Below are 14163 nucleotides of genomic sequence, written 5' to 3'. Positions count from 1 at the left end.
TCTGAATAAACACTTGTCATGGAGGAAATGGGGGGCTCCTTCTCTAGGGAGATGCTGGATGCTCTGTGGCATCACCTTCTAATCTGTCAGTCTGGAGAGGAATGGCGTGAGGAAGGAGGTTACATAACTGATGTCAGAGAATGGAGTGTACAGTATGAAAAGTATCTTTTAATGCTAAGCAGGTGCCATTCAATGTGTCTAAATTACAGCACATGGACTCTGCTAACATGTAGCATTCCTTTAGAGGAAAAAATACATGGCTATAAAGCTGACTATAGGATATTTTTGCAATAGTACTCTCTGCTCTTCCACATTGGCAGAGCAGAGAGGGAAGGCCTGACCACGAAAGGCCTGACCACAGGACCTCCCTGTGACCTTGGCTGCTCATCAACTCCCTAGCTTTTTTGGATCAGATTATGTCCATGGTCTCAAGTTAGCAGGGAAGGATTTCAGCACTGAGATAGAGGACAGCACCAACCCAAACTGAAAGGTGAACCAGCGGGAAGCTACTTGCCCACCCAGACCCAGCAGGGGGCGCTCTAGCGTCTCGTCTTGCCTGCCCACTTTCGTAGGAAAAAGCCACAAGCAGCTGTACAAAAAAAAAAAAAAGGTGGAGAAGGAAGGGACATGCTGGGCCTCTACTTTGCTCTCACACAACTCTTCATAAGCAATGCCAGTGTTTTTCTGCATCAGTTCAGAGGCTCAGAGACAGAAGTGAAGGTCTATTTAGCCTCAAACACTGAGATTGACAAGTAGGAGGCCCCCAGATTCTTGTGCTGAGGCCACAGCAGAGGCTGGGTCACCTGCCTTGATGCCACTGTTAGCTTAGCAGCAGCAGCAGCAGGGAGCCTTTAGCTAGATTTTCCTATCGCCTTTGAATAGGAGAGGGGCACAGGATGAGCTGTATCCTTTCACGGTAACTCAGTGACATGCCTGAGACTTGCCTAAGAAGACCCTCCGTTGTAAGAGCAGTGCCAACCCTGGAAGTCTGGAGTGGTTCACATTTGTTGGGCATCAGTTCATACATTTGCCCGAGCAAAGCGGCTTTGCAAGTTGGGACTCTGAGCAGATGGGTAGACAGTGTTGAGCGCGATGTTCGCCAAGCCTAAACTGAGGCAGAACTGACCAGACCAAAACAAGGTGGGGAGGGTGTAGGTTCTCCAAGACACCATGTTTTATTAAAATAACAACAGACAAAGGTTAGCAGGGTTTATAAGAGACCCTTTCTATGTTATTTTTGATTGGCACAGTTTCTCAGGAACAGTCTCTGTGAAGTTATCATACCAATGGATACGCTCTGCCTGCTACAACTTAGGACTTGCCTTGAAGAACCGCCCCCTATATTAGCTCTTCCTACTCTCACCTAACCCAGGTGCATGCTGGACAGGGCTTGCATTCTCCATTCTCAGGTGAAGAAGAAACTGGGATCAGTGTGATTAAGTCCTTTGCCCACGGTCTACACCTGGAAAGTAACAAGGACAGGACCTGGGCACAAACCTGACTCTGCCACCCACCTCTGCTCAGGGGTTCGACCCCAGACCTCAGCATGGAGCCTGGCCGGAGCAGAAAGGTATCCCTGTGTCTCCTGTTACAGCACTTACTGCTTAAATTTTACCTGTCCCTCAAAGACCTGAGATTTACTTTCGGCTGGCCCCATATCAATCTCAAGTCCAAAGTTGCTTCTCTCCACAGCACCGGCTGTCTTGGATAATGCCTCCTTTTGCTCACGCTGGAAACCTTGCCATTGTCTTAACTCCCTCTCCCTCACCCCACACAGCCAGTCGCCATGCCTGCTGCATCTGCCTCTGTGACATTTCTGCCTTCACGCAGCATAACGAGTGACTCTGGAGTCAGATCGACCAGTGTTTTTATCTCAGCTCCCCCACTTGCTTTTTTGTGTCTTGCCTTGTGAATCATTTAAAGCAGAGTTTGCTTTCCCCATCTTTAAAATGGGCATGTAATACTTATTGGCTGGACTGTTGTATATTTTCCTTCCTCCCTCCTTTCCATGTTCTCCCTCCTAACTCCCCCATCGTCTCCTACCTCATTTGCTGTCACAGCACCTCATTGACCCCCATGCGTCCAGTTCTCTGTCTCTCCAGAGAGCTTGCCGGATCTTTCTAAAACCACACCCTGTGTTTACAGCATCTCTTTCAAATCAATTTCCCAGGCCAGGAGCCTGGGTAGCAGCCGGCTTTGGTGTCTTTACCGCTTCTCTTCTGATCAATTCCTACATCCTGCAGGTTCTGCCTGCTTGGTGTCTCTCATATCCACCCACCATCTCTACTCTTCTTCACTAAAGAAAACCCTTCCCTTCACCCAAGGGTTGGCCCAGATACGCCAACTCCATGACGTCCTCCCTAGTCGTCTGTTCAGTCGTAATTAATCGCTCCCTTTTCTTGTATCCCCCCAGCACTCTGCTTATGTATGTACTTATTTCACTCATGATGGTCACCTCTCCCACTCTCACTGCATTTCCTGGAGAGCAGAGATGGGGCTTGATTCTTCTCTGTACCTCTTGCAGCACCTAATGTAGTTCCAGGCACATCAGAGACACTCAGCGAAAATAGCAGAACAAAAGAAACAATGAAAGAATCTCAAATCCAAAATTTCACCCTGAGCTCATTCCAATAAATGAACCTTAATTTCAGACTTATGTCCCCAAAGCATCGATGCCCACTGCTAGTACTACTAATACTGCTGCTAGTGCTACTGATACTGCTGCTAGTGCTGCTGATACCACTGCTACTGCTGCTGCCCCTGTTACTGCTGCCGCTACCATTACTGCTCTTATTGTTAATCTGCTGCCTCTCCGGCACCTCTCTGCCGGACTGGGGTCCTGCCGGGCTGCAGACCCTGCACTGGGTGCTGTATCTCACACAATCTCATATAATCCTCTCAACAGCCCTAGAAGCAGGAATTATTCTCTTCATTTCCATAATAAGGAAACAGAAGCTTAGAGAGGAAATCTGTCCAAAGTCACAGCTCCTACGTGGAGCCTGGATGTCACCAGACCCCAGTGCTTGCATTCTTTTCATTCTCCCCTCAGCTGTTTTGTGGACGGTCCCAAGACTGATGACACAGTAAATATTTCACACTTGTTATGAAGAGCCTCTCCCTCAGGGAGCTCACTAGTTTCTTTTGTTCCTGTACATGACCTCACTGGGTCATGTGCCCCTGAGCCTGGCTCTAGGTATTTGCCTTTGCAGCTTGATGTCCCTGCCCGGCCTCCAGCCCAAGTCTCTTCCTTTGAAATAATGGTCAAAAATACTTGTCTTCACTGGCAGAAGACAAGAGAGTGTTTTGCCGGGAGACCAGGATGGGACAGTGCTGAGGAGGCCTGCACTACAAAGCAGGTGCTGGTCACCGGCTAGAGGGAGTTTTCCCACTGAATATCCCAAAGCCTTCCTCTTCCTTCACCCCAAGTTACTTCCCACCCTTCTCACGCCCTCAGGATTCAAACTGTAAAGTCAGAAGTTATAAAGGCGTGGCCCCTAGGAAACTGGTTCTGCTGCCAGCTCTGGTGCTCCCTGGCTGTGTGACGTTAAGTAAATCTCTTGCCCTGTCTGGAGTTACCCCAGACCCCCAACTGGTTTCAGTTTCTTACTCTTCGATATGGCAACATGACCCCAGCAACCAATCCCACAAGTATTGTGAGGACACGATGAGAGGGTGAATGGGAAAGTACAGTGTGCTTGAGAAGTGCTTCCCAGTACTTTCTCCCCTTCCCTCAGATCTCATAAAGGTCCCGTCTTGTCCTTTCTTTGACTTTGGCCTGGATGGTCCTGTTATTATCACCCAACAAACTGTATTAAACATCTTGTGTTTGTCAAACGTTTCCCATTCCTCTCTGCGGTTACCTATCCTTCAAGACCCCTCCTCCAGGAAGTCATCCCTGACCTTCCAGCCCTCATAGGTAACTCTTCTTCTGAGCTTCTAAGAGAACTCTTGTCTAAACATCTCATTTGGCACTTAGAAATGGCTTTGGTATTTCACTTTTCCTGTGCATCAGCTTTGTCTTTCCAACTCAACTTCACATTGGGGCAAGATGATTAGAGATGGCAAAAACCCAGTATTACTCATTGCACAGGTCCCAGGGCCCAGCAAAGGCCAGGCAGAGAGTAACCATTCAGTGGGAATTTGCAGGTATTGCTGCTGCTGCTGCTGCTGTTGGGAATGAAGATGAGTCGGCTGCTCTGAGCAAAACATCTCTGTGAGCCTGATACCCCTCCTTCTCTTCCTGCCTCTAGAAGTTTATAAACCAGGGCAACACCTTAAACTTCTGGGCAAAGTGGAGAAAACCTAGCTTGCAGGCCCATATACAAAGTTGTTAAATTTGTTTTTTAAAGATTTAATTAATTTATTTTTAGAGAGGGAAAGGGAGGGCGAAAGAGAGGGAGAGAAACATCAATATGTGGTTGCCTCTGGAGCACCCCCTATCAGGGATCTAGCCTGCAACCCAGGCATGTGCCCTGACTGGGAATTGAACCAGTGACCCCTTGGTTCACAGGCTGGCACTCAATCCACTGAGCCACACCAGCCAGGGCTGAAGTTGTCAAACTTTAAAAGTTATGAGCATCCATGGGAGAGAGACAAAGAAGAGAGAGGGAGGAGGAGAGACTGGGAGAGGGTGACAGATAATTGACTATGAATTTGAATGTGTATGTGAGTGGGTGTGTGTATACACTAGTATATTTGCATTATGTATGAGGCCTTTATGAGTAACTTCTTTCTATCTGAGGGTGAAAATGCATGAGTTTGTGTAGCTGCAAATGTTTTTGTGTGTGCATCACTGAATGTTAGATGACAGATCATTGTCAATTCTGATCACACATTTTCACTTCAGCTCCTAGTCAGAGGTCCTAGGTTGAGTCTCTGTTTGAAATTCTATCTACTCTCTGGAACTTCCATCCATATTAATGGGTCTCCCCTCTGCCCAGCCTCCCTGGACTGTGCCCAGCAGGATGTCAGGGCCACCTTTCCTCCTACCCAGCCCCTGTGAAGGCAGATGCTAACTCCACCTAGGCCATTCCCTCAGGGTGGGAAGATCACCAAGAACCCCTTTCCCTGACTCCGTTAGCAGGTGATCTTGTGTTTAGTTCCCTTTCCTGTATCTCAGCCTTTGTGTTCCTATCTATTTTCCTCTCTTTCTCCTTCTTCAGGCCCATCTTGACTAAGGGTTATAAAAATCCTAACTGTGGTGTGGTGTTATGAAGGGAGGGGCTGCACTCCTCAACACCCCAATACCTCTCCTCACTGCTCCTGGAGAGGTAAATGCCCTGCTCATTTCTGTTCGGTTTGAGAAGCACTGGGTGAGGGCCTGCTCTACACTAGGCTGAGTACTGGGTGGTGGGCGAGTGCTGGGTCAGAGTGGCGGGTGTGCGATTGTATCCCTTCGCTGCTCTGAGACAACGAGCAGCTGCAGGCGGTTTGGCACTTTGACTGTGTTGAAATGCAAATACATAGGATGGGGAGTTTCAAAAACTAAACCCTGTTCATCATGCATGCCTGAATGTGTCCTTTAGTGAGTTCATTCATTCATCCATTCTTTCTTTCCTTCTTTTGTTCATTTGTCCACTCACCCTTAGGCAGGCTGTGTGGTTTGTTGGAAAGAGTGCTAACCCAGAAGCCCCAATTTAAGCCTGATTCAGCTGCTGTCAGCTTCCCTCTCTGAACCCCACTTCCTCAGTGCGGGATGGGTTTAGAATGATTGCTTTTCCTTACTCATGGGATTGCTTTCAGGAACTTCAGGGGAAATGGGTGCAGTGGGGAGGACCAAATATTCTCTGCATGCATCCATTCTACAGCCACACAATAGGAGGGGGACAAGGGCAAGGGGGACAGGGACCTCAAAAGGATCCAATAGAAAGAGCTTGAACTGGAACCGAAAATATCTGGAAGTTAATCCCAGCCTATTAGCATTTATATAACTTTAGAAAAGTCACTCTCTCTCTAAGCCTGTTTCTTCAGCTGTAAAATGAGCCTGTCCAGACAGGTGATCACTAAGGGCTCCTATGTTACAAAACAGACCTAAGGGAGGGTGAATGATGTACTATTACCGAAAGGACCCCCCCTTTCTCTCTGGGTGTCTCCCCCCACCTACTAGGTTCGCCTTGCCTGCCACCAGGGACAGACGTCTCTCAATGCCAGAGATTGGTGAAAAGGAAAGGAATTGTTTATTTAAAAGCTATACAGACTTAGAGTAGTAACTTAATGTCTTCATTAAAATACTAAAGTCCTTTAGAATACCCACAGATGCACACAGTCCTTCCTTTTCCCTCTGCCCTCGTCTGGGGTACCGTATCTCAGGAAAAGAAGTAGAAGTCCATGAATCAGGCTCCCGGCACCAGCAGCTGTGTCGCCACCTCGATCTCCAGTTAATCCAAAGCCATGTGGCACCTTCTCATGGCCCACCAGCAAGAGTCCTTTCACCCCTTTTCTTCCAGGCAAAATCTCTCCTGCTTCCTAAGCCACGTGGCAAAAGGGAGCACCCCAAAGCCACACGGTCCTGACTTTCATCAAAGCCACAGGGTCCCCACTCTGCCAAAGCTGCATGGTTCTCCCCGCCCCAGTTATGGCTGCTGTGCCTGGGTTTAAATCCCAGCGCCAGTCTTCCTCTGCAGCCCCATTTCCAACTCCTCCTACAATCAGTTACACCTGCCAGCATTCCCTATCCTTCCAGCTTTACTGAGCTGCCATAGTAAGTCCGGGCAGGTGTGGCCCCATGGTATGGAGCTAATCATCTGAACCCTCTCACACAGGCACTGTAGCCCAGGGGAGTTGCCTCCCAGTTACATCTTGGGTGGAAGTCACTTCCATCCCCCTGGCTCAAAGCATGGCCACAGCTATTTAACATATCTATGAAACCAGTTAAAGGTTATAGATATGTTAAATGACCATGCCAGGGGCTAGCTGCACAGCTGTTGCTGTACAAAACAGATCTGAATGGCCCTACTCCCTGTGTCCCATCCCCCAAGCTCAGACTTGTGGGGGTGAGGACATCCTATTTATATTTTTTTCTAATATTTCCTGGATACCTTGAGTTCTGGACCCCATTACAAATCCCTATTTGGGGACCCCCTCTTGGCTGCCCCCTGTTACACCTACAGTTGTGCCAATTGGCGGGGTTCCAGGACCCCTCGCTACCCAGTTGCCTACCTTGAAGGATGGTCTCATATCCATCTTAAAAAGCATGTCAGGTTGCTAGACCCTAATGCTGTGGACAAGGTATCTAGTTAGTAAATGCTCATACTCAGCTCAGCAGCTCTGGTGGTGATGCCAGCTTCCCAAAGGTTCTCTCTGTCCTCAGGCCCGATGGTGAAGCAGAGACCCCTGGAGAGATGAGACCAGAAGGTGACTCGGTGAACCTTGTATACAGAAGGTGCAGCGCTACGGACCTAATTAACATCACTGTATAATAGACGCCGTGGAGCACCCCGAGCTGCCAGACAGAATAAATAAAGCAATGTTTTATCTTAAGTGTTGGTCAACAATAACAAAGGGACTTGTGCGTTATTGACTGTATTTCACTGCACACACCTGCTATGGCTGCCCTAGACCTTGAGGGAAGGCGCACCCTGATGTCAAGGGTGTGCATTATCTTATAAATCGCTTGCCAAGCAGCTGGAGAGTGAGGCCCCAGCCCGGATGCTGTAACAGACTCGGGTAGGCAGGTGGGCGCAGGAGCATGGACCCTGCTACCTGACATCCAGCTGAGATGCAGCCATGTGATCTTGAGCCACCTCTATAAACCTCGGTTTCTTCACTGGTAAAATGGGATTAATTAGCTACTGGGTCACAGGAGGTTTGTGAAGAATAAATGACATGATGCAATAAAGTCCCTACCAAATGGAAGTGTCCCTTCGAGGGAAATGATTATTAGTCATATCCACATTACTCTTAGGCCCAGTATTTCTCAGGTAGTCAGTTCAACCAACATGCTGGCATGCACACTGGGAAGCTATGGTCCTTCACTGTAAATGAATGAGGTACTACTTACCTCATTAGGTAAGTAGTAGGGTCTTTCTTCATACACAGCAGATGGTCATTTGTCTACCTTCAACAGTGTCCTTCACTCCTCTCATTATAGTATCATCAGTTTTTCTTCATCCATTTATTCATTCATTCATTTATTCAGTCGCTCCTAATGTCTGCCATGGATCTAAGCTTGGGTTCTTCCAAAAGCAGGGACTGGGACAAGGAACTGAGAGCAAGCAGTTTAGTTGCCAGGTGATACCTAGAAGCAGAAGTAAGGGAGAGTCAAAAGTGAGACAGAGCAGAGAGAAAATCCAGTGAAGGGTGTGTTAATGAGCTGATTACCTCTGAGAAGACAGGGGTCTCAATCTGTCTAGGGACTTTCTTAGAAATGGTGTAAAAACACTCCTCAGAGTTGACTCCCCATAGGACAGGGAGAAAGATGAGAGTTGCCTTTTGGGGCATAAATTCCCCTTCACTTCCTAGTTGCTCCTCTGCAAGGCTGATCCCTGAGGCAGCCGAGCTCCACCTGATAAGGGATGCTGGCCAAGCGCATGGAGCTGCCCACTACACTGTGCTAAAATCAGGTGAGCTGCGGGGATGTGTGGCAGGCAGCACAGTGTCCGCTACACAGGGGCACAGGACAGTTGAGTGAGGCATGTGTGCCACGGCTGGGGAGTTTGGTGGGAACTGCTTCTGAGTCAACTCTGCATCCCAAGAATCTAGAATAGTGCATGCACAGAGTTGTACACCCAGTGATTGTTAAGTGAAAGGATGGATGGATGGATGGATGGATGGATGGATGGGTGGATGGGCTTTTCCCTCTGTAACAATAATTTCTACCTACAAATGTAGGGGTAAAGGGAGGCTGGGGGAGGTTGGATGTGGATAGATTTTGATGTACAGGGGTGACCAACACAGGGCAGGGACAGGTAAGTCATGGAATTTTCCAAAGATACTAATCTAGAGCTGGATCAGGTGAGCTGGGCCAGGTGCACCATCGAGGCTGAGCCTGTCAACAAGTTGCCCCACGCTGGTACTCCAGCCTGGAGTCAAGCACAGGTGGGAGCCAGACATGCAGCTGCACTGAAACTGTGAAGAAAGAGGGTGAGTAGCCTGCAGCTTGGACCTGAGAACCTCAGACTTTGACACTCTTTAGGCCTTTGCAAAGCCCTGCCCTTACCTGCTGTCCACTCTGACGCTGCATGACAGCTGAACACCTTTTCACCAGTGCATTTGACCAGGAAAAAGGCAAACAAAAACAAAGTGTTTGAGATTTTATACATGTTAGGCATCTTTACTTTTTATTATAGTTGAGCTCTTAATGTGGATTTCTGTAAGTAACATTCCCTTTACGAACATAGTGCTGTTAGGAAAATTTTGAAATTTTAAAAATAGAAAAAAGTATAAAGAAAATAACTCACTCTATCAAGAGATAAATAACTTGTAATGTATTTTGAATACATTTTTAATGAAATTGAGGTAATATATTAAAAATATATTTTAATATTTTCCCCCACTTAGCTCCCCAGGTGGATTGTATAATATATAATTTTCATGTATAATTTTCCATGTCTTTGAATCTTCTTTGGAAACATTAATTTTAATGATTATGTAATATTCTGCCATACAGAAAAACTAATTTATTTTCCCTTTCCCTGTTTTTGGACATTTCGGTCATCTCCCACTGTTCACTATTATAAATAGTGCTGGTACAGACAGAACTGTGCAACACCCTTCGTGTGCAATATGCCCTTTAAACTCCTCTGCAAGCCTATGAGGAGAGTACTGTACAAATACTCTTTTTACAGAGGAGGAAACTGAGGGTCAGAGAGGAGTCAGATGATTTGTCAAAGGTCACTATTGTAGTGTAGGTCCCCAAGACATAGACCCTGAGACAAGGACCCAAGTACAAGGGATTTGTTTAAGAAGAGCTCTCAAGAAAAAAGCAGGGAAATGGGAAAATGAGCCAAGGAAATGCTTGTTATCCAGCAAGTTGTCACATGGGGGACTGGAACTTAATCCTGGGGGGAAACTCTGGGAGCCAGTGGACTCACGTCTGGGAATCATCCCACGTGAGGGATGTGGAAGCTGGTATTTTTCACCAGCTCTAATGAGTCTTGATTGAGGCTACTCCCCCAAATCCTTAATTCCCTGTCTCTTCTGGACTGCTGTGGAGGAGGGGACAAAGCAGGCTCTGGCAGCCACTTCGACGCAGGTGCTGACAGTCAGAAGTTGGGCAGCATTCCCTGCATTGAGGAGGGTGAGGGGATAACAGTGGGCAATGACTGGGGCCACTAAGATCAGTCACACAGCAAGTAACTGTCAGAACTGGGATTTGACTGCAGGCATGCCCAGCTCCAGAGCACTTACCTTCAATGATCTGGCTGTGTAGAGAAGAAACAAACCTTCCTGTGACCTTGGGCAAGTCACCTCATCTCTCTGAGCTCCGGGGTCTGATGGGCTTACGCTGTCTGCCACGTCCGACTCGGAGCTCTGTCCGGAGATGGCAGCATGGATGTGTCAGCACTTCGAGCATCAGCAAGGCCATCATCGGTTCAGCATCACGGACCATTCCCTTCAGGCGGGTAGGAGTCACCTCAGGCACACATTTGGAGCTTTCCTGATGATAATTAAAAGAAATTAAATGAAGATGGGCAGGTTCCCTTGGTTTATTAGATGAGTAGTTTTCTAGATTAATCACATAGTATGCAATGTACACACAGCTCATGGAAATATAGCATAAGTCCTCGATGAACTCCGCAGTGTTCTGGTTTTCCGGCTCCAGGGAGACAAACACACAGTTGATCATCTCTGTGCACTGGCAGTCGCCAGGTCTAGAGTCTCCCAGGAGGGAGCTTAATTGCTCCATAAGCTTCAAGCTCAAGGGCTCCTCAATGCTAAGCTCCTGACGAGCCGCATTAAAGGAAAAATGACAAAGATGCCGGTTGACATATTTATTAACTATGCAGATCCTGAAGGGGCCGATATGGGCTGCTCATAGCAATGAGGTAGCAGCTGGGAAGTCAGCGTTGCCACAGCCCTCCCACAACTGAAGTTCATGCTTAAGGGTAAGGTCAAGGTGAACTGGAGATTTGAACCCTGGTCTGGCTGGCTTCAAGCCATGACTTCAAAACAATGAAGAAGTTTTACAGCTTTACTAATCACTGGAAAAGCAAATGTGAATGAGTAGCATGGAACCATTCTGTGGCAGAAATCTGCACCAAGATTTCTATTCCCTACCCCAACCCTAGTCCAGGCCTGTATAAACATTTATCTAGATTTTTTTTTAATATGGAACATGAGTTAAAAAATTGGATTAGTAGAATTAGCATGTTTATCCCTAGGCACTCAAGCTGTAATTCAAGTAGCTTTCCCCAGGTGGGTGAGGGTGCCAATGTCTCCAACATCTACTATTACTAATGCCAGGAGACTGACGAATGTTATCCATCACCCCAACAACCCTGAAAGAAGGGACTCTGGTCCCCATTTTGTAGATGAGACAATGGAGACACAGTGGATGACATGCCCAGGACCAGCCACATCACTAGTAAGTGGGAGAGAGCGGATTCAAACTCACTTCAGACTGGCTTCAAAGCCCAAGCACTTTGGGACACCACCTCCAACTGTCTAAATGTTTCCCAGCTTCAAAATGCAGCTTTACACTCACAAACTGTGCCAACGACTCCAGATCTGTGTCTCTAGCCTAGCACCATCCCAGAAATTCACATTCATATGGTGTGTTGACTACCAGGCATCTCAAACTTAAACAGAATTTTTGATTTCCACATTTTTTAAATCCCTGCCCCAAACATCCTCCTCTTATCCATGCAAAAGGTACTATCATCTGGTTGCTCAGGCCAAATGTTTTGTAGCTATTCCTTATGCCTCTTTTTTGATCCTTCATATCTAATACATTTACAGATCTACAAAATCCACCCCAAATCCACCCACCTCTCTCCATCTCCACTAGAGCCACTTTAAACAAGCCACCACCGCCTCCACCCAGTGCGAATGCAAAACCTTCCCAAGGATCCTGCTTTCACCTCCACTCCCCTGCAGTCCATTCTCCACACAAACCAAACTATTTTTAAAACAAGTCATCTGCTACTGACTGAATGTTAGTGTTTCCCCAAAAACTCATATGATGAAACCTAATGCCCAAAGGGATGGTATCAGGAGATGCAGTCTTTGGGAGATAGATGACGAGGTCACGAGGGTGGAGCCCCCATGAATGGTGTTGGTGCTCTTTTGAAAGCGACCCCATAGAGCTCCCTAGTCTCTTTCCACCGTGTGAGCACACAGCTGTCAACTAGGAAGTGCTCGCCCGACACCAAATGTGCTAACGTCCTGAACTTCGACTTCCCAGCCTCTGGAACTGTGAGAAATAAATCTCTTTCTAAGCCCCACCCAGTTGAAGGAATTTTGTTATAGCAGCCTGAACAGACAGAGATGTCATTCCCCTGCAAAGTGCACTTCATTTGGTCCTCTGTGTCCACCATGCTTAAATTTAAAAAAAAAAAAAAAAGCTTCAAATGGGCCAATTTAAATTTGTGCCTCTTAACTTGGCACCCAGACCCTACGTAATGTGGCCCCTCAGCACCTCTCAAACCTCTGCTCGCACCGCACTCGCCCTTTTCCTCTGTTCTCCAGCCGCATTGGCCTTCTTCCTGCTTCTCAAACAGGCCACATTCATTTGGACTGAGAGCTGTAACACCAGCTGTTTCCTCCCCTGGTAGCTGCTTACATGTGTGCTCCTTTGCCTGAACACCCAATGCCACCTCACCGACTGTGGCTGCCTGCCTGCTCCAGCACACATGTCTTCCAGGGCTTTAGGGCTGCTTGACACGTTCTGCTCCTCAGGTTTGTTTGCTGTGATGTCCCAAACACAGTGGGCCTGTGTGCCTCCATACACCGGTCAAACAACCAAGGCCCCTCGAGACCATACTTCTTTTAGCCCTTTTTAATACTTTGCCAAGGCAGTTCTAGCACTTCCCTCAGTTACTGCAGGCCATCCTGTGTGTGTGTGTGTATACAAGATTAAAGGAACCATAAGGCAGCATGTTAGGACTGGGTTCAGGTATCTTTTCGGGATGCTAAGTCCTCAGTCACAGGTTAACACCCCATTTGGTAAAATATCCCTTACGCAGTCTTACGTTCAACTACCCCAGTCCCCATCACGCTAGTTCCTTGGGATGCATTCCCAGATGTGTGCTTTCAGTTTGCGGTGGTGCCTAGGAACCGGGTGCATAATCCTCTGTCCTCTAAAGTTGTTTTTTTTTTTTTTCTTTTAAAGAATCAATAAATCAGTAAACCTCTGGCTAGGCTCATCAGTAAAAAGTGAGAAGATACAAATTATTTATGTCAAAAATGAAAGAGAGGATATGAGTACAGATCCTAGAAATAATGAAGAATAATAAAATATTATTACCTACTTTATGCCAATAAATTTGACAAATTATATGAAATCCAAAAATTTTATGGACACGCAAAACTACTGAAGCTAACTCAAGAAAAAAAATGATTATACAAATAGTTCTATATCTATTAAAGAAACTGAATTTATAGTTAAAAACCTTGCTACCAAAACATTTCAGGCCAGGGTAGTCTCACTGGTGAATTCTATCAGACACTGAACAAAGAAATATGAAATCTCTACCAAGTCTCCCAGAATACAGAAGTGGCAGCAAAACTTGCCAGGTTACGGTTTGTGGCTACATTCCCTAACTGAGGGGGGGAAAGACATTTAAGAAAAGAAAATGACAGACCAATATCTTGTATAAATGCAGATATAAATATCCTTAATAAGAGTTTAACCAATCAAATATACTGATTTATAAAAAGGATGAGGCATTTTGACCAAGTCAGGTATATTCTTGGGATGCAAGCTGGTTTTTTAGCATTTGAAATCAGTATATTTCACTATTTTAGTAGAATAAAAAAAGTAAAGTTAAAACCAAAAAATAAAGATCTCTTGGCAAACTCTCAGCAAACCTGATCAAGGGCATCTATGGTGGATTTTTCCACCAAATCGGCCCCGAAACAATGACAGACCTTCTGTGGGCATGGGCAAAGCCGAGCTCCCGGTGAGCTTCTATAGGAGGACCCACTCTGTTCGCTGCTGCGTCCCTTAAACAGTTTTTATGTGAAGTAGGAGCTCAGTAAATAATTCGTAAGTGAATGAGTGAA

At 46.6% G+C, this 14163-nt stretch overlaps 1 protein-coding gene and 1 long non-coding RNA gene across 3 annotated transcripts in view; one reads left to right on the top strand and one right to left on the bottom strand.

The window, feature by feature from the left end:
• Positions 1–7986, top strand: part of AGBL4 (AGBL carboxypeptidase 4) — a 1086758-nt gene extending 1078772 nt beyond the window's left edge. Inside the window, exon 13 of the mRNA XM_045204170.2 lies at positions 7310–7986. Within this exon, the coding sequence (XP_045060105.2) occupies positions 7310–7418 (109 nt within the window). The 3' untranslated portion in view covers positions 7419–7986. The remainder of the gene's footprint in view (positions 1–7309) is intronic.
• On the bottom strand, positions 6160–10495 carry LOC123480814 (uncharacterized). 2 transcript variants are annotated; one of them, XR_006656933.3, is made up of 4 exons: positions 10348–10495; positions 9158–9194; positions 8000–8236; positions 6160–7332 (listed from the first exon to the last, which is right to left on the bottom strand). It is a non-coding gene; the product is annotated as an uncharacterized lncRNA (long non-coding RNA). The 2 variants fall into 2 exon arrangements; XR_006656932.3 differs by lacking the exon at positions 9158–9194.
• Positions 10496–14163: the final 3668 nt, after the last annotated feature.

This window comes from Desmodus rotundus, chromosome 3, assembly GCF_022682495.2.
Source record: "Desmodus rotundus isolate HL8 chromosome 3, HLdesRot8A.1, whole genome shotgun sequence".
NCBI lineage: Eukaryota > Metazoa > Chordata > Mammalia > Chiroptera > Phyllostomidae > Desmodus > Desmodus rotundus.
The sequence above is the reverse complement of the archived record's forward strand: the minus strand, read 5'-3'. Positions and strand labels throughout refer to the sequence as shown.